At 55.6% G+C, this 27,879-nt stretch overlaps 1 protein-coding gene across 3 annotated transcripts; it reads left to right on the top strand.

Moving 5' to 3' along the window:
• The first annotated feature begins 1,064 nt into the window (after positions 1 to 1,064).
• On the top strand, positions 1,065 to 26,521 carry PARVG (parvin gamma). 3 transcript variants are annotated; one of them, XM_008964808.6, is made up of 14 exons: positions 1,065 to 1,125; positions 1,497 to 1,673; positions 3,074 to 3,164; positions 5,663 to 5,727; positions 7,634 to 7,736; positions 8,971 to 9,111; positions 10,409 to 10,524; positions 11,897 to 11,952; positions 13,682 to 13,704; positions 16,016 to 16,074; positions 16,208 to 16,276; positions 18,472 to 18,573; positions 25,696 to 25,768; positions 26,256 to 26,521. In XM_008964808.6, the coding sequence occupies exons 3-14, from the start codon at positions 3,086 to 3,088 to the stop codon at positions 26,363 to 26,365; spliced, it is 996 nt and encodes a 331-aa protein (XP_008963056.4). In that variant the 5' UTR covers positions 1,065 to 1,125; positions 1,497 to 1,673; positions 3,074 to 3,085; the 3' UTR covers positions 26,366 to 26,521. The 3 variants fall into 3 exon arrangements, with proteins under 3 accessions (XP_008963056.4, XP_063459206.1, XP_063459205.1); XM_063603136.1 differs by lacking the exon at positions 1,065 to 1,125 and adding an exon at positions 1,281 to 1,297; XM_063603135.1 differs by lacking the exon at positions 1,065 to 1,125 and having other exon boundaries at positions 1,350 to 1,673.
• The last annotated feature ends 1,358 nt before the right edge of the window (positions 26,522 to 27,879 follow it).

Below are 27,879 nucleotides of genomic sequence, written 5' to 3' on the forward strand. Positions count from 1 at the left end.
TAGGGGTGATGATTGTACCTACCTCACAAGGAAGTTTCCAGTAAAATGAAAGCCCTTAAAATTATGTTTGTTTCATCACCAATGACTCCATAAATATTAGCAACAATACCAGTACTAAGTTTTGTCATTTTTTATTAACTTCTTGTAAACAACCCTACTTTCCTGCCCTCACACACTCCTTACACCTGCATCCCATCTGATTTAGCCACTTTCTGCCTAACCTGTCAGAAAGGTTAGCTAGCTTCCCAGTCACCTGTTGCTAGGGAAACTCACCATTTCAGCCCGGATGGTGAAGATTCCAGCTTGAGAGACCAGCTCGGGTCTGAAGTGTTTCTCTATCTACTGTGCTGAGATCTCTCCTTCTCGAACCCTGCTATGCCTTTGCATACGCTGTTTTCTCCACCTGCCACGTTCTCACCCTTCTTCTTCCACTGCAAACTCCTATGCAGCCGTCAAGGCCCCATTCTCCTCTGGAAAGCCTTCCTGATCCCCTTGGCAACAACCACCACCAATATTTATTCACTGAGCCCACTTTGTGCCAAGCATTGTTCTAGACACGGGTATGTAACCGTGATTGAGAGAGACAGACCATAGCAGCTTCTGAGGAGCAAAGGTCTGGTGGGGAGGCAGGTGTCACACACCAGCTGACTGACTGGCTGAGCCAATAATGCCATGGGTTTAAGTGCCATGAAGGAAAGCTCCAGGGGCCGTGCTAAATAATTATAGGGAGGACCTACTTCAGGTATGGCAATCAGGGAAGGCTTCCCAGAGGAGGAGGCGTTGAAGCAGGTGTGAAGGATAAGGACTCAGCCACGTGAAAACTGGGGCAGGGGCTTCCAGGTGGAGGGAACAGGACACGTGAAGATGCCAAGGCAGGGAGGCAGGTGGTCGCTGTGGCCGGGAGAGAGGTTAGGGGATGAGGACGCAGGTGTGGCTGGCAGGTGACTTATGCTGGGGCTCATGGGCTGGGCTGCACAGCCTGGATTTTATTTTAAGAGCTATTGGGTGCCGTTGGTGGGTTTGAGTGAGTGGGGACAGGAAGTGACTCACTCCTCCGAGGGCTTGTGGGAGCCTCAGCTCAGGGGCGGGCAGGGGGCGTGGGGAAGTCTGCAGCCAAGAGTCCAGGTAGGAGTCTCCTGCGTGGTCCCGGGAGAGGAAGGGGCCTGGCCCGGGGCGGGGTGTGGAGGTGGGAGGACGGCGGTGCGGGATGGAGCGTGGAGGCCAGGCGGACAGGGTGCTGGTGGTGGGTTGCGGGGGTCGACCCCAGGCTCTGGCCTAGGTAGCTGCCATTTTGGAGGTGAACAGCCTGCGGGGAAACTGGCATGGTTTGGGGAAGGCGGGGAGAGGGGGAGAAATGAAAGCATTGAGTTTAAGTGGCCTGCAGAACCCCGGGGGCCCAGGCGGCACGGCGGGCGCTGGGGCTCCGGGCAGAGCTTTCTGGAGGTTTGTGGCAGCTTCACTTTCACGGCATCCACCCCCCTCGGGCCCTGCCGCAGAGAGGAGGAAGCTCCTGCCGGCTGAGCGGGCCCTGGAGGAAGTGAGCAGCGGGGCTCCTGCCTCCCGGCCTGGTCCCCGAAGACCCCAGAAGAACCCGGAACTTGCTTCCATTCGGAACCCAGGGACCACCCTTTGCACCCAGTAGGCCTTTGTTTTCCTGCGTGGAAAGCGGTTGGGTGAGTTCTGGCATCGGGGCCACCATACTTGGGTGTTGGGGGTCACGGAGGGAGGGACCCAGACACCACCTGGGAAGGATCCCAGAGTACAGTCCCAGCCCAGGCCACCCGGGGAAGGGAGTCGGTAAAGTGGGACCTTGAGTCCCCACGGCCCCTCCCGCTGCCCCTGCTCAGAGGCTGCTCGGCGTCCTCCCTCCCTGTTCTACTGAGGAGTTGCCGCCTCTGAACTTCAGCCAACCCCTCCGTCTCCAGGTGAAGAAACTGAGGCCCTGGGGCCAGGAAGGGGCTTGCCCAGGCTGCTGATCCCTTTGGGCAGCATCGAGTCCAGGCCCTCCTTGTAACCATGCATCAGGACCAGAGAGGGCAGGGGGTTTGCCCAACGCCACACAGCCTGAGTGAGGAGGAGCTGGCCTGGGACCCAGGCTTCCTGACGCCCAGGCCAGGCTCTTTCGTTTTCTCTGGCCATGGCCCTCAGCTTGGATATTAAGGGGCTGGGAGTCAGTTGTGTCCCCACCACCTCCATGCTACAGGGCAGGATGGAGTCTGGCATCCCCCACCCCAGGCTGGCTGCTGGTGTGACATGGGTGGCTCCAGTCGAGTGAATGCCTCCGTCTCCCACAGCTCAGGGGTCTCCCTGCTCTGGCCACCAACTTCTGCCGTGTGACTCCCCTACCTCAATGTCTGATTGAGTTTGAAAACACTGAGAAGACCCAGGGGCTGAAAAGGGAGGAAGAGGGAGGCCAGAAGGCGCCAGCCGAGCCAGCGAATCCTTCACAGGAGAGGAAGTGGGCCAGGGGAACAGGAAGGAGGGCTGGGCTGGCCTCTGGGTCTGCCCCTGTCCCGGGCATGTGGTGAGCCCAGCCTTCTGCCTGTAATGAGGAGGAGGAAGATGAACAGTGCCTCTGTCAACCCTGGCCCTTCCGGTTTATGGGATGGGAGATGTCACCATTCCACGTATCCACCTCAGCCAGCGCCACACAGGCCAACCGGGGAGGTTTCCCTTGAGCTGAACCTGACAAGCTCTGAGGAGTGAGCTGTACCTACTTTGTCCTGTCTGGGATAGGGTGGGGGGGTCCCTGGGTAGGGGCTGGGGGCTGCAGGAGCACGGTAGGCGGCCGCTCTGCACCTGCCTGAGGAAGGACCACTTCCTCCCCCAAGCCTTTGCTTGGCTGTGCCCGCCCTCAGCTTCTGTGCCTTTTTCTAACCCATCACCCCGCAAGGGTTGGCTCAAGGGCTCTTTCTCACAGGGCCCGTACCCCCTGCCTAGGCTGGCGTGGTGACGTGTCCCTGGAACCTGGCTTCTACCCTCCTTCTGTGCCTCCAGGTCTAGAGGAAATGAGGGGCTCAGTGAGTTTGGGGCTTCTCAGACCATGACACCCTCTCCTGCCTCCTCTGTGCAGGCTTGGGAGGCGATGGAGCCGGAGTTCTTGTACGACCTGCTGCAGCTCCCCAAGGGGGTGGAGCCCCCAGCAGAGGAGGAGCTCTCAAAAGGTGTGTGCCCACGCAGGTCTGAGGGTGGAGGGTGAGGGTCTGTGTGGCAAGAGTGAGCCTGGCCATGCCTGGGACTTGCAGCGCCTTCCCAGCTGTCAGCTGAGCGTCCAATTCTGCTCACCCCTGCCTCCACCTTCTGCTTTATGCTTGACCTAACTCCTCCTCCTGGGACCTTCTACAGAGCTAGAACCTCTTCTCTCCAGATGAGAGACGGTGTGGATTATGATGGTGAATACCGATTGCTCTCGTCCTGTGAGCCTTCTCAGTGCCCCTACTGCACCAGCACCTCTTACCGATAGCAACTCATTTATTCTCAAGGGCGGGCATCAGTGCCTGCTTTATACAGATGAGGAAACTGAGGCACAAGGGGTAACGTGCCACAGTAACAGGAAACTCTTAGCAAGTGGTGGACCTGGGTTCTGAGCCCAAGGAGGGTGGTCCCAGAACTGAGGTTCCACACGGACCACACAGCGGTGCCCACCATGGAGCGATACTTTGCAGGGTGTGGGGCTCCTGACGTGCTCCCCTCACATGTGTGGGTCTCTTTCAAAAGTGGGGTGAGCATAGGATGGAGCAATTCAACGAGTATAGGTCGCCCTTTCAGTAAAGCTCTGTGTCATGAGCCCTTTGGGGGGTTGGCAGCCACAGTTCCTGCAACCTCCCTTCTAGGAGATGGCTCAAAAGAAGGACAGGGGCAGTTACCCAGAGCTGTCACTCTCTGTGTGTTCTCTGAAAGAAACAAATGAACAACAGCATGCAAGGAAGCAGCCAGATGTCCCAGTGGGGAAGGGCTTTAGGTGAACTCATTGGAATTTATGTAACCACAAAAACATAAATGTGCTGACAAAGAAAATGTGTGAAATAATTTAAGGGAAGGGAGCAGAATGCGGCTTTCTCCAGCTCCTGTGAATACCGCCTTTTAATGTTTATTTATTTATTTTTTTCTTGAGACAAAAATCTCACCGTGTCACCCAGGCTGGAGTGCAGTGCCAGGATCTCGGCTTACTGCAGCCTCCGCCTCCCAGGTTTAAGAGATTCTCCTGCCTCAGCCTCCCAAGTAGCTGGGCTTATAGGCACCTGCCACCACACCTGGCTAATTTTTGTATTTTTAGTAGTGACGGGGTTTCACCATGTTGGCCAGCCTGGCCTTAAACTCCTGACCTCAAGTGATCCACCCGCCTCGGCCTCCCAAAAGTGCTGGGATTACAGGCGTGAGCCACTGCACCCAGCCCTGAATGCCGCCTTTTAAGTAGGTGTTATGGAGCGAGAACTCCAGCGCCAACAGGGTCCCTGGCATGGCAGATGAGACCCCAGAAGGGACAAGCTTGGTGCAGAGTCACCTGGCTGTCTTCCTCACCATCTGGTATTCTGTGTTTTAAACATTGAAGATTAGAAAGTGTCCTGAGGAAAGTTGCTGAGTTAGAATAGTAGGACTTAGTTATACCAAGCAAAACAAACAAAAAAACCCATTAATTTTTTGTTTTACAACTGATTTAAGATACTAAAAGTTCTGGCAAGCAGAGCTGGGACATTGGATGATTCAAGCAGCAAGAAGTCTGCTCCAGGAAGGAGCGCACCATATCCATTCTCCCCTCCCCTCCCCTCCCCTCCCCTCCCCTCCCCTCCCCTCCCCTCCCCTCCCCTCCCCTCCCCTCCCCTCCCCTCCCTCCCCTCCCCTCCCCTCCCCTCCCCTCCCCTCCCCTTCCCTTCCCTTCCCTTCCCTTCCTTCGCCTGCTCACTCGCCCAAGTGTTTGCTGAGAGCCTGCCCTGTGCTGGGCACAACAGCCCATGACGTTGTTGCCTTCCCTTTCATCAGAAGACATGGGTCTGGGTAGTACTTGAAGGTTTTCAGAATATCTAGGAAAAGCCTTTATTGGGGTCACATGAGAGATGATGCATTTTGTGAATTTAGGCAAGACAGTCGCCACTGCTGACTCAGTATCCCCCCATGTACATTGGAACTAGTTGATCTCAGAGGTCCTTCTTGGCCCTGACATTTTGTGGGTTCTGTGAGTCTAAAATATGGGCAGATGCTGGCCATGGCCTTGGGGAAGGGGAGCTGCTGGGCCTGTGAGGGCCACCCCGGGGAGTCTGACTACGAGAGGGGCCATGGAGGGGCCTGGCAGACCTGGGGTAAGTCCCACCTTAGCCCCTTAGAGCCTGGTGAGCCTGGGCACCTCCTCCCCTCTCTGGCTGGGGTTTCACTTTACCTAAATAGGTAGGGTTGCCAGATATATCAAACATAGGATACCCAGTTAACTTTGAATGTCAAGTAATCAAGAAATAACTTCCGAGTTTATGTCTCAACGTATAAATGCTGCAGTGTCTGAGGATGAGCTGGTGTTCGTGAGGGAAATGAGGGAAAGCACGCTGGGGCGGAAGTGGCAGGACCGGTGCCTCGGGGTCTGCGGTGCTGAAATCTGTGGGTGACCTGCAGGGAGTGTGGCCAAGTGCCCCACAGGGTCCCCATGCGCTTGTCATACCCACTCTGCTTCCAGGAGGAAAGAAGAAATACCTGCCACCCACTTCCCGGAAGGACCCCAAATTTGAAGAACTGCAGAAGGTACGGCAGCCTCCACAGCCCTGACTTCCCTGGGTGCCTCTTCTTGGCAGACCAGGCAGCGGCCTCCACGGGGCGGGGACAGCAGGCCGTCCCCACTCCTTGGCCTCAGGCTGGGGGGTGGCGACCCCCGAAGACCCCTGGAAGGCCTGTTGAATGGAGCAAGTCACCCACAGAGCCTGCATGAACAAACATCTATTGAGCACCAACTGTGTGCCTTCACATACACCATCCCAGCAACCCCATGGGATTTGAGGGGAATCTATTATCCCTTACATCCCGGGGACAGGACAGACAGCAAGGCTTAGACAGGTGACCTCATCTGTCAGGGGCACACAGCTGCCCGTAACGGAGCTGTGGTTTGACACGAGCTGCCAGCCCCTAAGCCCGTGCTCCTCCCCAGCTTATCTGCCCAAGGCGTAGGAGAACTGGTGAGGTGGTGGCGGTGGGCCTGGGTCACCCATTCTTAGTTCTCTCCTTGGTCATGGGTCTGCTGCTATGGCCACTGGACCAGCTGGGCACAGGTGGGCTCCAGGCCTCTGTTTCCCTCAGCCTCTGTGTCTCCAGTCTCCGCATGGCCTCTCTGTTGCCTCCTCCAGGGAGGCCTCCTGGCCTACACCATCTTCCATACCCAGAGGCTTTGTGGGCCATTTCCCATCCTCCTTCCTATCCCCTCACTCCATCCATCCACCTTTCCCACCTTTGACCAGCACACCTGGCCCAGCCCTGTGACTGGCACTGGGGACACCATCTATGGTCTTGCCTAGAAGACCTGGTGGGGTGCTGACATGTCATCCCAGCTCAGGCTCCTCCACAGGCTGATCCAGAGACAAGGATTTGGATGCCAGTAGTTGAGTTGGGAGGTTATCCCAGGGGTCATGGGAGGGAAAGGGCCAACACACGGTTAGTGATGGAGCTGGTCATGGTTCTGGGGGCTCAAGCCTGCTGGGTACCCTGGAGCCAGCATAGAGCAAGTTCAGAGCATTCCTGCCCAGGGGGCGATGGAGCTGGGGTATTTATACACCACCACCCCTGCCCCGACAACCTCCTGACAACCTTTAGTGAACAGCTGCTCCCTGAGAAAGGGCTGGGCCTTGATTCCCTGGCACTCTGACCTTTTGAGCACAGCAGAGTGGGGACAGTTTCGAGCAGAGCTGCAGGTGGGAGCTGGGCCAGTAGGCACCAGTCAAGGAGTGGGCAGGGCACCAGCAGCCCCTGCATTAGCTTCCTAGGGCTACTGTAACATGTGACCACAGACTGAATGGCTTAAACTACAGAAACCTACTGTCTTACAGTGCTGCAGGCCAGAGGCCCTCAACCAAGGGGTCGGCAGGCTTGGCTCCTTCTGGAGGCTCTCAGGGGACCCCTGTCTTCTCCCTTTCCCCCAGCTGTGATGGCTGCAGCATCCTGGTCTCCCAGACCTGTGGATGCATCGCTGCAGTCCCCACCTCCATCTTCACATCTAATGTCATGTCCCTCATTTCCTCCTAGGACCTCAGCAGGGGCACCTTTAACATCCATATTTCTACTGACCACCTCTTCAGGGCAATCTAGGCTTTTTCTATCAAGTGCTCATTGTCCAATTCTTTCCATTCCCCAAGCCATTTCCCCATTTTTGGGTATTTGCTATGGTAGTACCCCACTTCCTGGTACTAAAACCTCACACATGATAATGACAGCCCCACACTGCTCAGGTTTGTGATGGAGAGAAGCAGGGAGTCTGCAGGAACCTGGAGCAGACCCCTAACAGCCTGGGAGATCAAGGAGGGCTTCCCAGTGGAGGTGACATTTGACCAGGCCTTGAAGGATGGGTAGGACTTGGCAGGCGAGAGGCAGGCATTCTGAGCCAGGTGGAGGGCCAGGTGAGAAGTCTCCATCCCCCCAAAAGTTGTCCCCTTGGAGCCTGCAGGTGTTGATGGAGTGGATCAATGCCACTCTTCTCCCTGAGCACATTGTGGTCCGCAGCCTGGAGGAGGACATGTTCGACGGGCTCATCCTACACCACCTATTCCGTAAGTGGCTGTTTCTGGGGCTGCCTGGGCCTCGGCCCCATCCCCCTGACCTGGCCCCTCCAGGGCCCACAGGTAGGCTGTCTCCTTCAGTCCCCACAATGGTCCCGGGTTTAGGGACACCTGTCTCACTTTCTAGATGGGCCTGGGCTGGGGAGATGGAGGCGCTGTCCACAGCCCATGAGTAAGGGGGCCGAGCTGGGGCTCAGGGTGGGGCTCTGACGCCAGGGTTGGTGCTCTTTCTACTACACCACACTGCCTCTCTAACACTTATTGAGTGCCTGCTGTTTTGAGGTGCTGGGAGGTAACAAAAGAACCATGATCCCTGCCCTCGGGCTGCCCTAGGCTGCTAGAGAGAAAACGAGCAGTCCTGGGTGGCTGGGGGCAGGGCTGGGCTCCTGCCTCCGTGTTCCTCCTCAGTCTGGAAAGCTCCAAGGGGCTTTGCAGGGGGTGTGCATTCTCAGGGCCTCCTCCTGGTCCCAGGCAAGTGTTCCCCACAAGCCCCAGAGTCACCCTCTCCTTTGCCCTTGTATGGTCATGTCTGGTCTACGCATCTCTTCTGCACACAACTGTGGTCTCGGAGGCCACAGATAGGCCCAATTCCATGTCCTTAGCACTTCGCCTGAGGCCAGCCTCTGCAGTGTTCGCCGAGCTCTTTGGAGATGGGCTGCACAATCCCACTCATGCGGCTAGCACTTCCGGGCATGTCCCATGTAGCAGGTGCAGTTCATCCTCAGAATAGCCCTGTGCTGTTACTGTCCCCATTTCACAGATGAGGAAAGGGAGCCTCTGAGAGGCCTCATAATTTCTCCAAGGTCTTATGGTTAGGGAAGCAGGGGGGTCAGGATAGAAGCCTAGGAGTGTAGGCTTTAACCACTAGGCCACACTGCCCTGCAGAGATGAAGTGGACACAGCTGTGCAGAAGGGCAAGGGCTGCAGGCACAGGCTGATCAAGGTGAGGTGGGCTCTCTCAACCAGCTCAGGGGGCTGAGGCTTGCTCACGTCATGTGGCCTGCATGGCCCACCAATCCTGTTCTGTGTAGATGAGGGTCTCCTGGAAGCTGGAGGGCATACTCGATTGAGGCTATGAGTGTGGCCCAGGGTCCAACACCAAGAATGGGCTCTCCAGACCCATGTTCCCTGAAGCACCAGGCAGGCTCAGCCTCCTGGAGGGTCCCTGAGGTGCTCTCTGGTCTGTCCCCGGCCAGGGGTCCTCACCACCCTCTCCTGCCTCCAGAGAGGCTGGCGGCGCTCAAGCTGGAAGCAGAGGACATCGCCCTGACAGCCACAAGCCAGAAGCACAAGCTCACAGTGGTGCTGGAGGCCGTGAACCGGAGTCTGCAGCTGGAGGAGTGGCAGGCCAAGTGGAGCGTGGAGAGTACGTGGGCCACAACCTGGCCACCCCTGGGGAGTGTGGGGCCGCTGGGGTCCTTCTGCTCCAGGCTTCTCACCCACCAGGAAGGCGCACTCATCCTTCTCCCAGCACGGGTACAACCTGGGAGTCAGGAAGGAGGTAGAAGCCTCAGGCAGCCACAGTCAGGCATCTGGCTGAGCAGCCAACAGCCCAGCACACATCTGTGCCCTAGAGGGTGTTACTGCTGCAAAGTGCAGCCCAAGGATAGCAAACAGTCTCTGTTTGCTATCTGAATGACAGCCACTGTTGAGTTCCAAGTACCGTGGTCCGCCCATCCACACTCTCATTTCATTAATGTACTGGAATATCTGCAGGGCCTGCTTATACAAAAAAATGAGTGTGCCTGGCCAGGTGCGGTGGCTCACACCTGTAATCCCAGCACTTTGGGAGGCCGAGGCGGGTAGATCACCTGAGGTCAGGAGTTTGAGACCAGCCTGGTCAACATGGTGAAACCCCATCTCTACTAAAAATACAAAAATTAGCTGGGCGTGGTGGCGGGCGCCTGTAATCCCAGCTACTCAGGAGGCTGAGGCAGGAAAATCGCTTGAACCTGGGAGGCGGAGGTTGCAGTGAGCCCAGATTGCGCCACTTCACTCCAGTCTGGGCTACAAGAGTGAGACTCCTTATCAAAGAAACACAAAAACCAAGAGAGCGTGCCAAATACCTAGACTTCCCCACCCCACCTGGCTCACAGTTTGGTATAGATTTCCTTCCCTTCAATTCTCTATATCCCCCCGCCCCACGCAGATGAGAAAACTGAGGCTGAAAGAAGTTATGCAGCTTCTCCAAGGTTGGGCGGTGAGGATTTAACAGAGTCCGTTTTCAAACCCAGGTTTTGTTGGGTCCCATGCGCCTGCATTTGCAGCCTGTAAGGTCTCACAATCAGTAACTGATGTTGATGAAATCAACCCTGAATTAAGTCACATGCAGCTGAAATCTAATGATCGTTCAGCCAGTGCCTTCCCAGAGGTCACTTGGTTGTTTCCGATTGTAAACAGTGCTGCAGTAAACATCTTTGTGTCTAGAGCTCCTTCCACAAGGTAGATCATACCCCTGGGCTATATTCTAAGAAGTAGGATGATGGGGTGAAGTGTGATGATTTTTAGGTTCTGAACACGTATCTCCAGATCTCTGCTCTCCAGAAGGCTGGACACAGACCTCCTTGGTCTGCAGATGGTTGTTCTGACAGTGAGGAAGCCTCCATTTGGCTGCACGTTTTGGCGGCCTCCTGGGCTCTGACCTGTCTCCACTCTCTTCCCAGGCATCTTCAACAAGGACCTGTTGTCCACCCTGCACCTCCTTGTGGCCCTGGCCAAGCGCTTCCAGCCCGACCTGCCCCTCCCAACCAACGTCCAGGTGGAGGTCATCACTATCGAGGTAGCAGCCTGGGCCCCAGGGATTTGTAAGCAGAAGCTGAGCCTCTTGGGCCCCCATTGCCGTACCCTGCATGGGTGGAGCTGGCTGGGGCGGGGCTGACCCAGGGTGAGTTTCAGGGAACCCTGAGAAATAGAATCCAGCCAGGATGGCCAGGGGGTGCTGTCTGGAGCTGGGGACGGGCTGGTAAGGGTCTAGTGGGGCTGGCAGAGGCCTGGGGGCATGAGGAGGTCCACGGCTGGCCAGCTCCACTTGACCTCAGCAGAGGGCATCTGGCTGGCAGAGGCTGAGGCCAGGGGCTGTCAGGCCATATCCCTGAGCCATGTGTGGCCGTCCGTTCATTGCCACGGGGAGCCTTCACGCCCTGCGGCAAAACCAATGCTCTCACCATGAGGGTACTGTCTCCTGTGAGATTACCGATGGCTGTGACAGTGCCCTGTTCTCTTTCTAGGAACCTTGCCGGGTTTCCCCACCCTCAGATGTTCTGTCTAGCAGGCGGCCTGCCTGTGCTGCGGTTAATACCCAGGAATCCACGACTTCCCTCTCCAGACAGACTCTGAGCATCACAACAGGGGGCCCCACCAGCTCTTTGCTTCCCATGACCGCCCCCACCCCACCCCAGCCTCGGGTCCCTCATGCATGGGGGCTTCGTGTCTGAGGGCTTGCCTCTGACTCGCCCCAAGAGAATAAGCCAAGTTTGGCCACACCCAGTCAGAGTCATTTCTATTTTTTTTTTTTTTTTGAGATGGTGTCTTGCTCTATTGCTCAGGCTGGAATGCAATGGTACAATCTTGGCTCACTGCAACCTCTGCCTCCCCGGCTCAAGTGATCCTCCCACCTCAGCCTCCCAAGTAGCTGGGACTACAGATTTGAGACACTGTGCCTGGCTAATTTTTTGTATTTTTGGTAGAGATGGGGTTTCACCGTGTTGCCCAGGCTGGTCTCGAACTCCTGAGCTCAAGCCATCCACCTGTCTTAGTCTCCTAAAGTGCTGGGATTACAGGCGTGAGCCACCACACCCGGCTTTCTACTGTTTTTTAAAACCATTGATTATAATTCCCTACCAAGCAGTTGTGTGGCTTGGTCTATACTGCCAACATAAATCAGAAGTGACTTCATTGATTCACTCCCTCACCATTCATTTGTTCATAGTCACATGCTCATTGATACTGCCCTTCTCCCACTGTGAGACTCTGGGGATGCCCTGGGGAGTGAGGCAGACACATCCCCAACCTCAGGACTCCTGGGGAAGAAAGACAATTAAGCCAGAGGCTGTCCTGAGGAGGGAAGATACAGAGCAAACGGATCACTGGGGCTTCTTTGGGCCCCGGAGTTTTCTGGATTATTTAATTTCTTCCCCCTTTATTTTTCTTAGAGCACCAAAAGTGGTCTGAAGTCAGAGAAGTTGGTGGAACAGCTCACTGAATACAGGTGAGGGAAGGATGAGGGCCCATGGGTGGGGGTGGGGCTGGGGCTCACAGCGGTGGATGGGGGCAGGGCGGGGGCCAGGGAAGATCTTCCTGACCTTTGTGGGAAGGGCCCTCACATTCTGTGGCTTTCTCTCAGACCCGAAAACGCTGCGCTGACCTCTCAATCCCACGGCAGCACACAGGACCCCTTTCTAGCCTCCAACCAGGTCCCTGCCTGGCCCCTCCCAGCCACCCTGCTTTGTTCTCTAGGGTGGGGGCCCCTGGGTTTGGGGTACCGGGCCCAGTGAATCTGTCTCTCTAGTGTGAGCAGGATATTCCTCTTTCCTTGCAAAGCTCTAAGAGTTAGAGGCCCCTGCATGGCCAGGGGCTGGCCGTCTTGCTGCCTGCCCACTTTAGGGTGTGACTGTCTTGCTCCCCGCCCACTTTGGGGTGTGGCCGTCTTAATCCCCACCCACTGGGGGGTGTGGCCATCCTGCTCCCTGCCCACTGGGGCATGGCCATCCTGTTCCCTGCCCTCTGGGGAGTGGCCATCCTGCCTCCTGCCCACTGGGCATGGCTACCTGTTCCCTGCCCACTGGGGCATGGCCACCTGCTCCCCACCTACTGGGGTTGACCACCCTGCTCCCTGCCCACTGGGGCTGGCCATACTGCTCCCTGCCCACTGGGAGTGTGGCCATCCTGCTCCCCGCCCACTGGGGCTGGCCATACTGTTCCCCAGCCACTGGGGCTGGCCATCTTGCTCCCCGCCCACTGGGAGCATGGCTGTCCTGCTCCCCATGGAGCAGAACAGGTGGGGCCTGGAGAGGGATGGGCCCAGGGGCTGCACAGGCTGCCAACAGGTCCACCTTTGCTGGCTTCCGTGTGGCGCTAACTCACGATCTCTCACAGGGATGCAGCCAAGATGCTGGCCAGGTGGGGCTGCCATCCTCTGAAGGCCTGGCTGGGGCTGGAGCTGTGTGGACAGCACATGGTGTCTGTCTCTCCTGGCAGCCTTGGCCTCTGTGCTGAGCCCAGGTCTCTGTCACAGGCTGCTGGGCTCTGCCCCGTGGGGCCCAGCTCTCTTCTGGAGGGCTGTGGTTAGAGAGACTTGGCCTGCCCTGGACCTACAGAACTTCTCTTCTATGGGGTAGGGGTGGATCTAAAAATGTGACCAAAAAAAAAAAAAAAAAGAAAAATTGTTCAAAAACAATAAAAATGGAGTGAAAGAAGCCAGACCCAAAAGAGGACACGCAGTACGGTTTCATTTTCATGAACTTCCAGGACAGGCAAAACCAACAGATGGCAAGAGAAATCGCAGCTGTGGTCAGTGTAGGGAGGGAGAGGATGGAAGGGAGAACACGGGGGGTGCTGGGAGGTTCGGCAGCATGTAAGTGGGGGTGATCACACAGGTGTGTATGTGTAAAACGCACAAGCTGTAAACTTACGATTTGTGCACTTTATGATATGTGTGGTGTATCTCCCTCAGAACAGAACAGGGACCACAAAACCAGCAAAGTCCAAATGTTTCTAGGTGTGGAAGCCTCAGGGAAGGGCACGAACCTGTTTCTGCCCTTTGCTTCCCACAAAGACCTTCTCTGCTATCTGCCCTACCTACAAAGCTGCCAGGAAAACCACAAGCATGCCAGTTTCTTTGCAACCTTGCCAGCACTGAGGCTTGTCATATTGAGAAATTGTAGGTTTGCGGGGTGTTTTTTTTAACCATTTGTTTGCTTTTTCCACCCCCTGCACAGCACAGACAAGGACCAGCCTCCAAGTGAGTACTTTCATCATTTTTGGAAATCTGTTCCTATCTGATGCGTGTTAATGCAGACAAGTCTTAATGCAGGGTTAATTGCTGAGCATTCTCTCATTTCTCCATCACTTGCTGTTTGTATCTCAAGCCTCATTCTTATTCATTTGTCCCTCTTTCTGTCTGTCCATCCATGGAGCTGGCTGCTCCTTCTCATGATACTGTTCCTGTGGGGAGAGAGATTTATAATTCACATGGGCAGTGATGGTGGAGTCTGTTAAATGTGTGGGCTCTGGAGTCAGTGGCCTGGGTTCAAACACCAGTGTTCCCACTCATTGGCCACTTAAGTTTGGGCAAGTATCTTAACTTGTCCGTGCCTCAGTTTCCTCATCTATAAAAGGGCACTCACCTTTTAAACTGGCAGTGAGGGTTAAAGGACATAATGTATGAGTGTGTTCAGCATGTGGGCAGTGCTCATTAGTGAGTGGGCAATAATGTGGTTCTGCTCTTCTGACAGAGCTGTTCACCAATCAGTTGATTGTTCTAGTTGTTACTTCTTTCTTGCATCCATTCCTTTGTCACTGGTCTGGCCAGCTCTTCCCCCTCCCATCCATTAATCTATTTATCCATCTATTGATCCATCCTTTCTTCCATTCATCTATCTACTTACCCACTTATCCACCCACCCACCTATCCATCCATCCATTCATCCATCCATGCATCCATCAACCCATTCTTCCATTCATCTATCCACCCACCCATCCATTTATCCATCCCTCCATCCATCCATTCATGCCTCCATTCATCCATCCACCTACCCATCCATCATCTATCCATCCATCCATCCACCTATCCATCATCAACCTATCCATCCATCCATCCACCCACCCACCTATCCATGCATTCATCCATCCATCCATCCCTCCATCCATCCATTCATGCTTCCATTCATCCATCCGCCTACCCATCCATCATCTATCCATCCATCCATCCATCCATCCATACACCCACCTATCCATATATTCATCCATCCATCCATCTACCCACACACCTATCCATCCATCCATTCATCTATCCACCTATCCACCTATTCGTCCACCCATTCATCTATCTACCCATCCAACCACCTATCTATTCACCCATATCCATCCATCCTAACACTATTTTTCCTCCCTATACCCTCCCCACTTAGACACATAACTATGTGGGCAGGGATGCTATGAGGGGCACCTTACCTGCAGAGGTAGAGATAATAACCTGCCAGGAGCTTCTGAGAATGGGGGCTGAGGAAGGCTGAGTTTGGAGAGAAAGGAGAAAGGAGGGGCAAGGAGGGCTGGCTGAGGATCTGTGTATGTAGCAGGAGGGGCAGCCTGAGGACATGAGGCATTGCCCAGGGAGCAGTATTTTGGGCAGGGGGCAGCATGAGAAGTGGGTGTCAGAGGGTGAAGAAAGGACACAGAGCAGGGGCATTTTAACGTGCATGATGCTATTTGGTGCTACTTTTCCCCCTTCACTAGCAAGGGAACTGAAACAGAGAGAGGTGCTGTGACTTGCTTAGAGTCACACAGCTGCTGAGTGGCAGAAGCCACAGCAAACTCAGGCCAGTCTGTGTATTTGGTGCCCAAGGACCAGTGTCCCCATGGGAGGTATGTTAGCTGCAAATAGCAGGAATCCAGCTAGTGCACAAAGGGCATTAGCCTGAGGACATGGGCACCCGAGGCTGGACCCCAGGGCTTGAGCCGCTGTTCCCAGACCCCAAGGGAGTGACTGAGTTGCTGAAAGAGCTGGCCTTTTGCAGGCAGCAGGTTCAGACACTCTTGGGGGCGGGGGGAGGCAGCAGGGAGCAGTCCTCACTCAGCCAATTTAAAACCAAGGGGAGGAGACTCATGGACCCTGATCACCCACCTGTGGCAGCTCCCGTGGCCCTGGAGAGTGGAGTAGGGCCCTGGGAGGAGGGAGTGCCAGCTGACAGATAAAGGGATGCAGCTGTGCCGATGTAGTAACAGGTGTCAGCTGCAGGAAGAGTGGCTGTTTATGAAGTCCTACTGTGTGCCCAGTCACTGTGCCATGGGGCCAGGTGTGTTATCTGCTATGGAATTCCATCTCTGCAACAACCCCAGCTAAGGAGGCACAGAGAGAGACGGTGACTCCCCCGGGGCCACATGGCCAGGAGAGCAGTGACTCAAATCCAGGTCTCTTTTATTTGAACCATGATGTAAAACGACAGCTCCCTCTGGACTGGTTATTCTAAGAAACTTTTGTGAAAAAAAAATTCCCTGTTTGGCACAAAGATAATAGCATCGTAATGAGGTGTTTATTGGATCTGTGTCTGCAGAGGACGTCTTTGATGAATTATTTAAGCTGGCTCCGGAGAAAGTGAACGCAGTGAAAGAGGTAGGAGAGATCAAAGCTCTCGGCGGCTCTCAGGCCGCCCACCCCACCCACTGCCCACCTGCGCTGTAGGAGGGAATCACGGGTCCTCGCATCACACCTGCTGTGTGCTAGGCCCTTGTTCTTCCCTGGTTAGGCCATCGTGAACTTTGTCAACCAGAAGCTGGACCGCCTGGGCCTGTCTGTGCAGAATCTGGACACCCAGGTAGGGACTGAGCTGCGGCGTCCCCAGGCAGGGCAGGGCCACTGGCTGTAGGAAGGAAAGAGGGTTCTGCAGGCCCTGGGAACCTGCCGTGTGGTGGGGGTTGCATCACCTCTTGGAGCCTTAGGGTCCCCCTCCCCTGTGGGACTGTTGCTGGCAGGCAGCAGTGGTCACCAGGGACATGGTGGGATCCCGGGGGTGGAGGTGTGGGAACACTTCACAAAGCTGGAGTCACCTCGGCTGTCACTGCTTCTCATTGTTATAATTTTATTTTATAATTAATCTCAGACTAGCTGATGCCAAGACTTGAAGCATATGAGTCTTCCCTGCGTGGTTGTGTTCGCCCAAACAGAATTTATTAGATTTGTCCCATGTGCCAGGCGTAGGTGACAGTGCAGCCCCGCCGTCTGCAGGCTCCATGTCTCTCACAAGCACCCTGAGGAGCCCAGCCCCTTCCCCGGCTGACTTAAGCCGAATTTTCCCAGGAGCGGGAGCAGAATCTCAGGGGGTCAGCACCCACCATGGGCTGTGGCTTTCCACAGTGAAGCTGTGTCCCTGTAGGCTTCCCACACTGCAGGGGAGCAGGGGATGCACAGTAGCAGAGCAGCTGCCAGCCCGGGGCCTGCAGAGTGGGCATGGAGTCTGCTGGATGCCAGTGGCCTGAATGGGACATGACGTAGGCATCTGGCCACCTGGGTTCTGCTGGGTGCTGGGGTCTGGGGTGGGGAGGGAGTCTGGTCCCAGATGGACCAGTTGGCTCATGAAGATCGTAGCCAGAGCTGCTGACCTCTCAGAGAGACTCTGGATGGGCATTGGCTGGGGAGGGAGGGGTTAATGTACTCCCATGCCTAGTAGCTAAAACCAATAAGGCCCTCACTATGTGCCAGTCCCAGGGCAAAATGCTTTCCATGTTAACTCATTGAATCCTCTCCATAATCCTCTGAAGTGGGAACTGTACTACCCCACTTACAGAGGAGGATGTTAAGGGACAGAGAGGTTAATTAACTTGTCTAAAGTCACACAGTGATAAGTAGTGGACCTGGGATTTGAACCCAGGCAGCTGGGGCCAGAGTTAGTGCTTATAACCACCTCACATGGTGGCCACGTGAGAAGTTTGTGTGTGGCAGCATGGCAGGGTGGAAGTATCACGCTCTGTAGCCAGACAGACACACATTTCCCTCCTGCCTCCACCACTTATGGGCCCTGGGGTCTGCTGAGAACCCTCCACATTTGCTGTGTGACCTTGGGTGAGTTACTGGACTTCTCTAAACCTCAGGCTCTTCTTCTTATAAAGTGGGTACAAGACAGCAACTTGGTAGAATTGTGAGTGATACATGAGCTGGTGAGCCCCACGTGTTTGGTATATTACCTGGCACGCTGCTGGCATGAAATAAGTGAGAGATTTGTAGTTTTATTATATTTTATGTGGGTATAAACAGGATGATTTCTGAGATTTACATTCTACCTGTTCTATCTTTATCTCTCCCTTGGTAAAATAATGGGTTTCAGAGACTCATGGCATGTGCAAAGGTGGTATTTAGAGACTGTTCAATAAAATGGGGTAAGGAAGTCCCTTGCATTTCAGTTGTATTACCAAGGAATAGCAGCAGAAAAGATTTCAGGCCCAAACTAATAACATCGAAGCAGACTTAATATGAGGAAATTCCATTAAGGGCTTCGAATGGCAGTTCCTTCCAATATCCCATCCTGTGTTTTGTATCTTTGAAGAGACTCAATAGGATTATATTAACATATGATATGCTGGTGGCAGGGACGACAGCTTTATCTCTGAACATACAGACAGAACAGACAGAAATATTAATGTGGCAGCCGGCGAGATGAGCCTGGTGTGCTGCTCTCTGCCTTTCCCTGATGGAATAATTTTACACTTAACTCTGTTTTCCCCTGTGTTTCTGTAGCTTGTGGAAGAGCGTGCTGTTTAAAAACTGATATGAGGCTTTTCTGCAGTAAGTTTAGAAAGCACTCTTTTCACTGAGCATGTACTATATACCAGGCAGCCTGAAACCACTTTTTACCTGCAACCCTGTGAGGTCAGGCATGTCTTCCCCACTTCTCACCAAGGAACCAGAGGCTCAGAGAAGTTGTATGACTTCCTTAGGGCCACACAGCCTGTAAAAGACAGAGTGGGCTTCGCCAGGCTTCTTCCATGTGACTGTCTCCAGTTCCTTCCTTTGTAGTTTGCAGATGGGGTCATCTTACTCTTGCTGATTGGACAACTTGAAGGCTTCTTTCTGCACTTAAAGGAATTCTACCTCACTCCCAACTCTCCTGCAGAAATGGTAAGTTTTCCAAGGATTTTTCTTTATGGTCTACCTCTGGGTGAACAGATATACAGAACTGACATGACCAGTCTGTTTATTCACTTCCAGGTGAAGTGAAGGGTGTAGGGGAAGCTTATTTGTCTATATGTCTGCCTATCCATCCATCCATCCATCCACCTATTCACCTATCCATCCATCTAGCATCCATCCATCTACCCATCCACCCACCCACCCATCCACCCATCCACCCATCCATCCATCCATCCATCCATCCATCCATCCATCCATCCATCCGTCCACCCGTCCACCCGTCCACCCATCCACCCACCCACCCATCCATCCATCCATCCATCCATCCATCCATCCATCAATCCATCATCTACCTATCTATCCATCCCCATCTACCCATTATCTACCTACCTGACCGCCTATTAGCCCTCCTGTTCACCTACCAAGCCACCCACCATCTATGCACCCATCCATCTAACTGCCTACCTGTCCATCCACCTACCTGCCTGCCCATGCACCTATCTTCCTGTCTGTTTATTCATCTACCCAGTCCATCCATCCATCCATCCACCCACCTACCTGCCTGCCTGTCTACCCACCCATAGGAAGTTTATCTATATGTCTGTCTGTCCATCCATTCATTCATCCATCCACTTGCCTACCTGTCCATTCACCTGCTTGTCCTGTCATGCATCCATCTGTTTGTCCTTCAATCCATCTTCCTGTTCTGTTTATTGATCCACCCAATTTACCCATACACTTGCCTGCCCATCCACCCACCTGCTCATCCACCCATCCCCTACCCACACGCCTGTTCCCCCATTCCCTGAGGGCCTGTTTAGTGCCAGGCCCTGAACTGCATGGGATGTTAAGTTGATCCAACATAGCTCTTGCTTTCAGGGAGCTCTCAGTCTGTGCCCACTGTTCTCCTAGTGATGTGTGGTCTTGCAGGGCCACAGTGAAATGTGTTGGTTCAGATGCCTGGGTCAGAGGAGGGGCCTGGAAGAATGAGGGCTTAGAATAATCTCAAGGAGTCAGGAAGGGCATTGCATCAGAGGGGAGCCGGGAAGTTGATTAGGGATTGGTTTGCAGGGTTATCAAGGAAGGGCTTGCAGAGGGGAGGGAATAGCATCAGCAAAGGCTCAGAATGTGGCAAGAACAGGAATGGGTCAGGGAGGTGTCGGTGCTTCACTCTGGCTAGAGGGGCTGGAAGGGTGGGGCCTGACCTGGAGGGATCAGCAGTTCCCACGTGGACCCTAGAGGCTGGTGGACTGGCTGGGAGCTGGCTGCCTGCTTCCAGGCATGAGGGCTGTGGCTTGACCTGGGGAAGAGGGATGAAGAGAGTGATGGAGGTGGGGTGGGAGGGCAGGTGAGCCTGCAAAGATGCAGCTCCCACCGCCTCTTCCCCAGGTACAGCCTTCAGTGCCTGCTGGCTAGTCCTGCCTCCGCCCCCGCCAGGCCCCTGTTGTGTGTGCCACCACTTCCTCCAGCTCCCTGGGCTCTCCCATCTCTGGGCTTTGCCACAAGCTGTTCCCTTCCCAGGAGCACCCTTCCTACCCAGTAGTCCTGGCCCATGAGAAGGGATTTTACTACTTTCCAAATAAGGAAAGAGAGGTCCACGGGCAGCCAAGTCACTGCCAGGCAAGAGGCCTGAGTCTTGTGCTCTTCACCACCAGCTCCCTGCCTGCCTGGACCTCAGGATTTCTGTCTCTGAAAATGGGCTGACAATCCCTGCCCCCTACTCAGGCCACACAGGTAGTAAGAAAGAGTTTGGAGAACCATCGAGGAGAAAGCATTGAGGGACATGTGGTCCCTAGTATCCCCAGGCTTGCCTCTCACAGGAGGTGACATTGGAGGCGTGCATCCCAAAGGACAGGCTGGAGTGTTGGTGGCTGGTGGCGTGCCCAGGATCCCGGGCAGCCAGCTTATCTCCATCCATGCCAGGGCAGGAGGACCTCTTTATCTCTTTATCTCTTTATCTCTCTATCTCTCTATCTCTCTATCTCTCTGCAGCAGTAGCTTTATCTCTCTGCAGCAGTAGCTTTTTCTAAAGAGGTGAAGCAGGAGGCAGGGCCACATGCCCAGTCCCAGGGCCAGCCTCTGGGGCTGTTTCTGGGAGAGACAAAGGCTTCCATCCCTTTCACATGCTCAGGGCATCCTTGGCCCTGGATCAGGCCTCTTGGCCTATTTGGGGCCCAGTAGCAGGTGAGGTCCCCCCTGGACCCCTACCAGACTCCCCCTCCACCTGGGCCCTTCTTCTAGGCCCCTCCCCTTAACCTTCCTGGACACCCACCCTTGTGCCTCTCCCCTGCTTCAAATGGAGCACCCAACTGCCAAGCCCCATCTGCCTCCCCGGCCACGTCCCCTCCTCCCTTCCTGCCGACTCCCAGCCACAGCCACATGACCTCTGGCCCCCTTCCAGCTCTCCAGGGCCTGGTCCTCCCCCATTCCCTCACATCCACGCAGGCTGTGCTCTCAGCCCAGCCTACCCTGGCTTTGCTTCCCACCTGCTTCCCTGGGCAGGCGGCCAGCTCTGCCCACCTTCTCAGCTCCTCTGCAGTCCCTCAGCGCTCTGTGGGGCCCTGTACCACGGTCCACACTCCCTTGGGGTTAGCTCCCTGCACTTTGCCTCTCCTGGCCCTCTCCCCACTCACCCTCCCTCCTTGCCCCTGTGAGAGCGTGGCAGGGCTGCATCTCCATTTTACAGAGGGGAGCCCAGGGCCCGAGAGGCTTACCCAGTACCACCCAGCTGCTCAATGGAAGCCTCACACCAGCACAGCCTGCCGCCCGCAGCCTGCCATGTCCCTCGCCCCCACGGGGATGCATCTTGAGTGGGTGTGGCCTCCACCTTCCCTGGAGGCCAGGTGCTCTGGACTTGGTTCCCAAGAGCTGGGATGTTGGGTCAGAGCAACGAGGCCGGGGCAGTCAGTGTCTACGGTCCTGGTGGTTGTGGCAGGCATGGTGGCTGCTGCTTCCTAGGTTCTTCCATTCGGAGGAGCCGCATCAGCCAGCCATTGCCACAAACGTGCTGCTTAACAAACCACCCGAAAACCTAGGGGCTGAAAACTATGCTCATTTCTTCCCACAGACCGGCAGGTTGGCTGAGTTTAGCTGCTAGAGCCTCAGCTAGGCTTTGTCACTCCTCCGAGGACTGGATGGGGATCAGGCTGTCGTGGCTGGGTGGCTCGGCTCTGTGCCACAGCCTGCCATGTTCCTTCTGGGACCAGCAGCTGGCCCGGGCACGCTTTCCTCCTGGCAATGGCAGACACATGAGAGACCAGGCAGAAGGCATGAGGCCCTGGCTCAGAATGGGCAGGCTGCCACTTCCATCGAAGCAGGCCCTGTGGCCTTGACAGTGACATGGGACAGCCCTGCAAAGTGTGTGGGTGCAGAATTGGGCCGATGGTGGGATCTCACACGGGCAGTGTGGACGAATGTGCTAGCAAATCCTCATGTTGGGTCTTGGAGTTAGGAACTCTTCCCATCCCCATTTCTACAGAGGAAACAGTTGAGAGAGGCACAGAAGTCTGGCCCAGAGCACACAGTGAGTTAGGGTCCTCCCTGTTTCCCTCCTGTGGAGCCAGTGTGAGTCTCTGGGAGATGGAGGGGTGGCAGGGCTCAGTGGGGTTGAAGCCAAGGCTGAGACTGGGGTCAGAGCCTGCCTCGGGAAGGCAAGGCACTGAAATGTGAGTGGTGAGGAGAGAAGGCGGAGGAAGGGGGCAGGCAGGACCACCTGCGGGCTGAGGGCCTGGGCCTCGGAACCCAGCTCAGAGCCACTCTGGGGTGCCCCTGGGCTGCAGGGCCTCTGCTCAATCTGTTGCACCATCCAAGCCCCAGTTACAAGACGGGAACAAACGTGCAGACTTCCATGTTGCTGTGTGCAGCCGCTTTGCTGAATCCACTGATTTTAGAACTTACTTCTGAATATGAGTCAGATTAGATGTGGGGGAAAAGCAGCAGCCTCTTAGCTCAGACTCCAAGAATGAATTTTTACAGCATACTGTGGGCAATCTCTGCTGCAGGAATGTGTAATCAAAATGCTGAAGAGGTCGTCAGCTGAGGAGGGCGGGAACACCAGCCCTTGCTGAAGGTGGGCCTCTGCGGAATTGTTATCTTGGCAGAGTAGCCTCTTGAAATTGGATTTCTCATTTTCAGACCCTCTTTGCTGATGGTGTTTATGTGAGATAGTTATTCGTCGTGGGCACGGAAGTTAAGGACGGAGGGAGAGAGGATCATTCGCTCCCAGAAATAAAATCCCCGGAGCCAGGAGTCCTTGGCGTCCTTCCACGCTAAATTATTCTCCCCAGGAGGATTTGCACGTATCCTCCCGGGTAGTAACCTTCTCTCAGCTCCGTGGAAGGTGGTAGTTTTATCTTCATCTCAAGCCACACGCGGAAGAAAAATCTCTGGACAGAGGATCGTGAGATAGCTCTGGAGCCAGGGTCAGCTCTTCTGGGGGATGATCTTTTGTTCAGATTGAGTGTCATTGAGGAAGAGTGTGACAAACAGAAGCAGATGTCATAATTTTCAGTGTCGATAGCAATTCCCAAAGCATAAGCTCCATGAGGGCAGGAGGTCTGGTCTGTTTTGGGCACTGGTTGTATGGCTAGCACATAGTAGATGACAAGTATTTTTTTAAATAAGTGAATGAACAAAGTGTTTCCAAAACATTGGTCCCAGGAGGTGTTCTGTGACAAATGGGTTCTATGAATAAATAACTTGGGGAAACATGTCCAGTCTTGAAGGTTCATGAGACCCACTAACACATTCAAGGCTCTAATAAGTCCTGCAGTGAAGGACTTCCATAGTATTTTATTTAATCCAACAATTTCTAAAAATGTTTGGCCACAGATATCTCCTTTCCTGTCCATCTTAGATCACAGTTTGGGAGATGCTGGCTCGCTGAATGTATCAAAGGCGGAGCTTTGAGGCAGGAGAGCACAGTGTGGAGTCTGGAACCTCAGGTTCCTCAGGGTCTTGTTCTCACTCCGACATTTACTCTCCATGTAACTGCAAATAATATTCATGATGAGAATGCGAACAATAGCAACAATTGCAACCCTAGTTTCCCAGAATATTCCAGTCTAGGAGGAAGAACTGGGGACACAGTGATGGGAACTTCCGGTGATGCTCTGGTCTGTCCACTCGGAGCTTCCCATCCATCTTGGTCTGGACAGTCTCAGAGTTTCACCCCGCATTGGCCCCTGCAGCATGCTGCAACATTGGTGCCGTGTGATAGCCTTTGTTTCACTCTTGTCACCCAGGATGGAGTGCAATGGTGCAATCTTGGCTCACTGCAACCTCCGCCTCCTGGGTTCAAGCAATTCTCCTGCCTCAGCCTCCCAAGTAGCTGGGATTACAGGCACGTGCCACCACACCCAGCTAATTTTTGTATTTTTAGTAGAGACAGTGTTTCGCCATGTTGGCCAGGCTGGTCTCGAACTCCTGACCTCAGGTGATCTGCCCACTTTGGCCTCTCAAAGTGCTGGGATTACAGGAATGAGCCACCGTGCCTAGCCTGTTTCTTCTTGTTGGCTGACTACAGAGGAGCGGCCCTGCTGCTGCTGCTGGGCACCCTGCCCATGCACTCCTTTCCATCTGGGACCCGCCCTCCATCTTCATGTCCCCAAGTGGAGAAGGACTCTGCTCACCCACTTCCAGCTCCTGTGCCTTCATCATCCTCACCTTCAAATCTTGCTTTGTGGCTTCAATTCTGTGTCCGTCATCACATTGGACTCACATGGCAGCCTTGGAGAGGAAGGCAGACAGGTGTATCATCCCCGTGACACAGATGAGGCACCTGAGGCCCAGCCAGGATGTGTGACTTGTCCGAGGTCAGACACTTAGTGGCAGGGGTGGGGGTGGCAGTGCACAGACATCCAAGCTAGATCCCAAGAGTCCTCTTGCTCGGGCCCTCCAGCAGGTGGCTGGAGGTGGCCTGGGCCAGGCTGGCGTTTCTGGATGAGTCTTGCCTGGCCTTGCTCATCCACCGCTCGGCCAACCTGGCCTCTTGGCCCCTGGCGGGTTGCCATGGGAACTGCCCTGCCCTGGTGGGGCTGGTGTGGCCAGGCAGATAGGGAGGGAACGGGACCAGCACAGCTGACCTCCGGGCTGGGATGTCCACCCCCTCTAGTGGATCTACGGGTGGCTAAGGCATTGAAGGGAGGACCTGTTTGAGGTCACAGTGAACCAGGAGTTCGTCCCTCTTCACCCACACCAGGCTGCTGCCCTAAGGCAAAGGGCTGGGACCCATTCTGCTTGTAGATGAGGCCCAAGGGAGAAGCTAGAATGGAAAGGGAGGGGACCTACCGTGGGAGGGCCGGCAGGCTCCTGGGCTCTCACCATATCCTGTAGCAAGGCACAGGGGAACTGTGGTGAGCCCACTTTGCAGGGGAGCAAGGGGAGGCCCTGGGCAGGGACCAAGCTGAGCTCTGAATCACTGGGGGACCTGACTGATGCCCGGGCGCTCTCCACCCTAAAGGGAGCCATCTCTGAGACTGCACCCCAGGCAAGGGGTGGCGGAAAGGACAGCCACCTGGGTGGGGACCGCTCCAGTCTCTAGCCTGCTTTGCATGAGCATTGGAGCGGACAGACCTGGTTTGAGCGCTTTCTGTCTCGTGAGCTCCAGGGAGCCCCTTGGCTCCTCTGAGCCTTGATTTCCTCACTGTGCTTTGCCCTGGGAAACAGCTGTTCTCAAAGGGGCTCTGCCACCCCAGGCCCTTGCTCCTTTCCCTGTGTAGTTCTTCCTGCCTGGCGGGACTCACCACCAGGCTTCACCTCCACCAGGAAGCCTTCCCTGATCCCTATTGGATATCCTCCTTGGTGATTGCCTTTTTCACGGGCAGTGGCCCCTGGACGCAAGCGTGTGCCCAGTGTGGTATAGCACCTGCTCAGAGTGGGGCCTGTGAGTGGCTGAGGAATGAGACATGGATTGCTTGTGTGACAGAGTGAGCTGTAGGGAGATGCTGGATGACCACGGATTGTGGTCGTGGTCAGGGATGCCCACCTTGGATGGGAGTTTAGGCTCATGATGGACATCACAGACAACAGGAAGGGCTTGGCACTTGGGACCCAGGGCCTGGCCTGGGGCTGCTGCTTGTGCCCACATCTGATAGGGCCTTGTCATCATAGCTGCACAACGTCACCCTGGCGCTGGAGCTGCTGAAGGACGAGGGCCTGCTCAGCTGCCCTGTCAGCCCTGAAGGTGAGTGCAAGGCAGATGCCCACACGGTGGCCAGCCCTGGGTGGCAGCCTTGTGCGAGAGCCACAGAACAGGGTGCAGGGCATTGGGGGATGAGCACGCATTGGCAGAGTCCTCTTGCCTGGCAGGGGTGGAGAATGGGCGCTTGCCAAGGTTTCCTGGGAGGAGGCACTGCAGCCCCAGGGGAAGAGGTTCTGGGGAGGGGGAGACCAAGGTCTCTGGGGACAGGCTGTCCAGAGAAGCCAGACCTTGAGGAGTTGCTGTGTTGGGGGCACCACAAGAGCGTTCAGAGGAGGACTGGCCAGGAGGAGGAGGCAGTCACGCAGCAGGCGCGGGACCCAGGCCTGGAGTGACCAGCTGTCCTGGCTTCCAGGGATTCTCCTGGGATTAGCACTGAAATCCTGAATGCCAGGAAACCTTGACCACATCGGGACAGTCGGTCACTGCCACCCAGGCCTGACTGGCTGCCCTGCCCTCCTTTGGCCCGCAGATATCGTGAACAAGGATGCCAAGAGCACACTGCGGGTGCTCTATGGCCTGTTCTGCAAGCACACGCAGAAGGCACACAGGGACAGGACGCCCCGTGGAGCCCCGAATTGACCCTCACTGCCCCCAAAGCCCAGAGCCTGCCTGTCAGCCCAGCTGGAGGGCCCGAGGCTGCAGGGTGTCCTCCCACAGTCCCGCTGTTTCCTGTGCATTCATGACCCACTTCCCTCCCACCCTGTCTCCTGTCTCCAACATTGGATTATCTTTGAACCCCCTTGTGTGGATCATTTTGAGCCGCCTGGCCTTGCTCCATTTATTTTAATAAAAGTATTTCTGGGAGGGATTCTGGGAACTTGCCAGGGTCCTGGGGAGGGCCCTTAAACCGGCAGCCTCCCTCCCATGGGGTGAGTGTGTGTCACATCAGCCTCTCATCTCTGGGCCCAGGCTAGTGACAGCCCAGAGAGGTGGCATCACTCAGGGCTGGGGACTCTCAGGGACAGGGCCCACAGCCCCAGACCCCACCTTTTCCAGCCCAGCTCCCCACACCCACCTGCTTCTCACTCGGGATGATGGGCCCCACAGTCACCCTCCAGGGCAAGAGCCCGAATGGCTCCATAGCCATGCCCCCACCCACCGGGAGAAGTGGATTCAGTGACTGTCAAAGCAACCCGGGCCGTGTCCTGCAGTTGCCCTCGTGAGTTTTGCCCAAAAGTCACAAAGAAGCAATCTTTGTGGTTGATTAGTGGGTTCAGGTCATCTCCAGTCTGTCCTCGGGAGCTGTGGGTTCCCACTCGCTCCAGTGAGACTTGGCATTTTCTGCACATAAAGAAGAGTCGTGTGGGAGAATTGCACATAGTCAGTCCAGGGCTTCCGGAGTGGGGCAGAGCTGATGGCTGATGGGAGCCGGGGAGGAGGCTGGCGGGGAGGGGTGAGATTGGTGGGGAGGGCTGGCGCTGGCCGGGAGGGGTGGGACTGGTGGGGAGGTGTGAGGCTGGTGGGGGTTGAGGCTGGTGGGAAGGGGAGGGTTGGTGGGGAGGGGTGAGGCTGGCAGGGAGGGGTGAGGCTGGTGGGGGGTGAGGCTGGTGGGGGGTGAGGCTGGCGGGGAGGGGAGGGACTGGTGGGGAGGGGTGAGGCTGGTGGGGGGGTGAGGCTGGCGGGAAGCGGAGGGTTGGTGGGGAGGGGTGAGGCTGGCGGGGAGGGGTGAGGCTGGCGGGGAGGGGTGGGACTGGTGGGGAGGGGTGAGGCTGGTGGGGGGGTGAGGCTGGCGGGGAGGGGAGGGTTGGTGGGGAAGGGTGAGGCTGGCGGGGAGGGCTGTGGCCTACCAGGGAGGAGTGGGACTTGCAGGGAGGAGTGGGACTTGTGGGGAGGGGTGAGGCTGGGGAGAAGGGCAACCACAGCCCCAGACTGCTGCTCCTCCCTGGACCCTGAAGAGGCCTCTGGGTCTGGGGTTTTCACAGTTTGACAGCTGTGGCCTTGGGGAGGGGCTTTAGATGGGGGTTAGGGGCTAGGTCATCATTGACACCCCCTGGGGGCGCCTGGGCAGATGTCCTTCGGGGGAGCAAGATGGGAGCCAGGGACGCAGTGCCAGGTTAGCCCTGGGAGCTAGTGTCTGGGTATGAGAAGGCCTT

The sequence above is a fragment of the Pan paniscus genome, chromosome 23 (genome assembly GCF_029289425.2).
Source record: "Pan paniscus chromosome 23, NHGRI_mPanPan1-v2.0_pri, whole genome shotgun sequence".
Lineage (NCBI taxonomy): Eukaryota > Metazoa > Chordata > Mammalia > Primates > Hominidae > Pan > Pan paniscus.

What these genes read in the sequence shown, in the direction of transcription:
- PARVG (XM_008964808.6), top strand. Translation starts at nt 3,086, where the DNA reads ATGGAGCCGGAGTTCTTGTACGACCTGCTGCAGCTCCCCAAGGGGGTG. An exon ending in GGCCAAGTGGAGCGTGGAGA is followed by an intron (nt 9,112 to 10,408) that starts GTACGTGGGCCA and finishes CTCTCTTCCCAG; the next exon opens with GCATCTTCAACAAGGACCTG. An exon ending in TGGAGGTCATCACTATCGAG is followed by an intron (nt 10,525 to 11,896) that starts GTAGCAGCCTGG and finishes TATTTTTCTTAG; the next exon opens with AGCACCAAAAGTGGTCTGAA.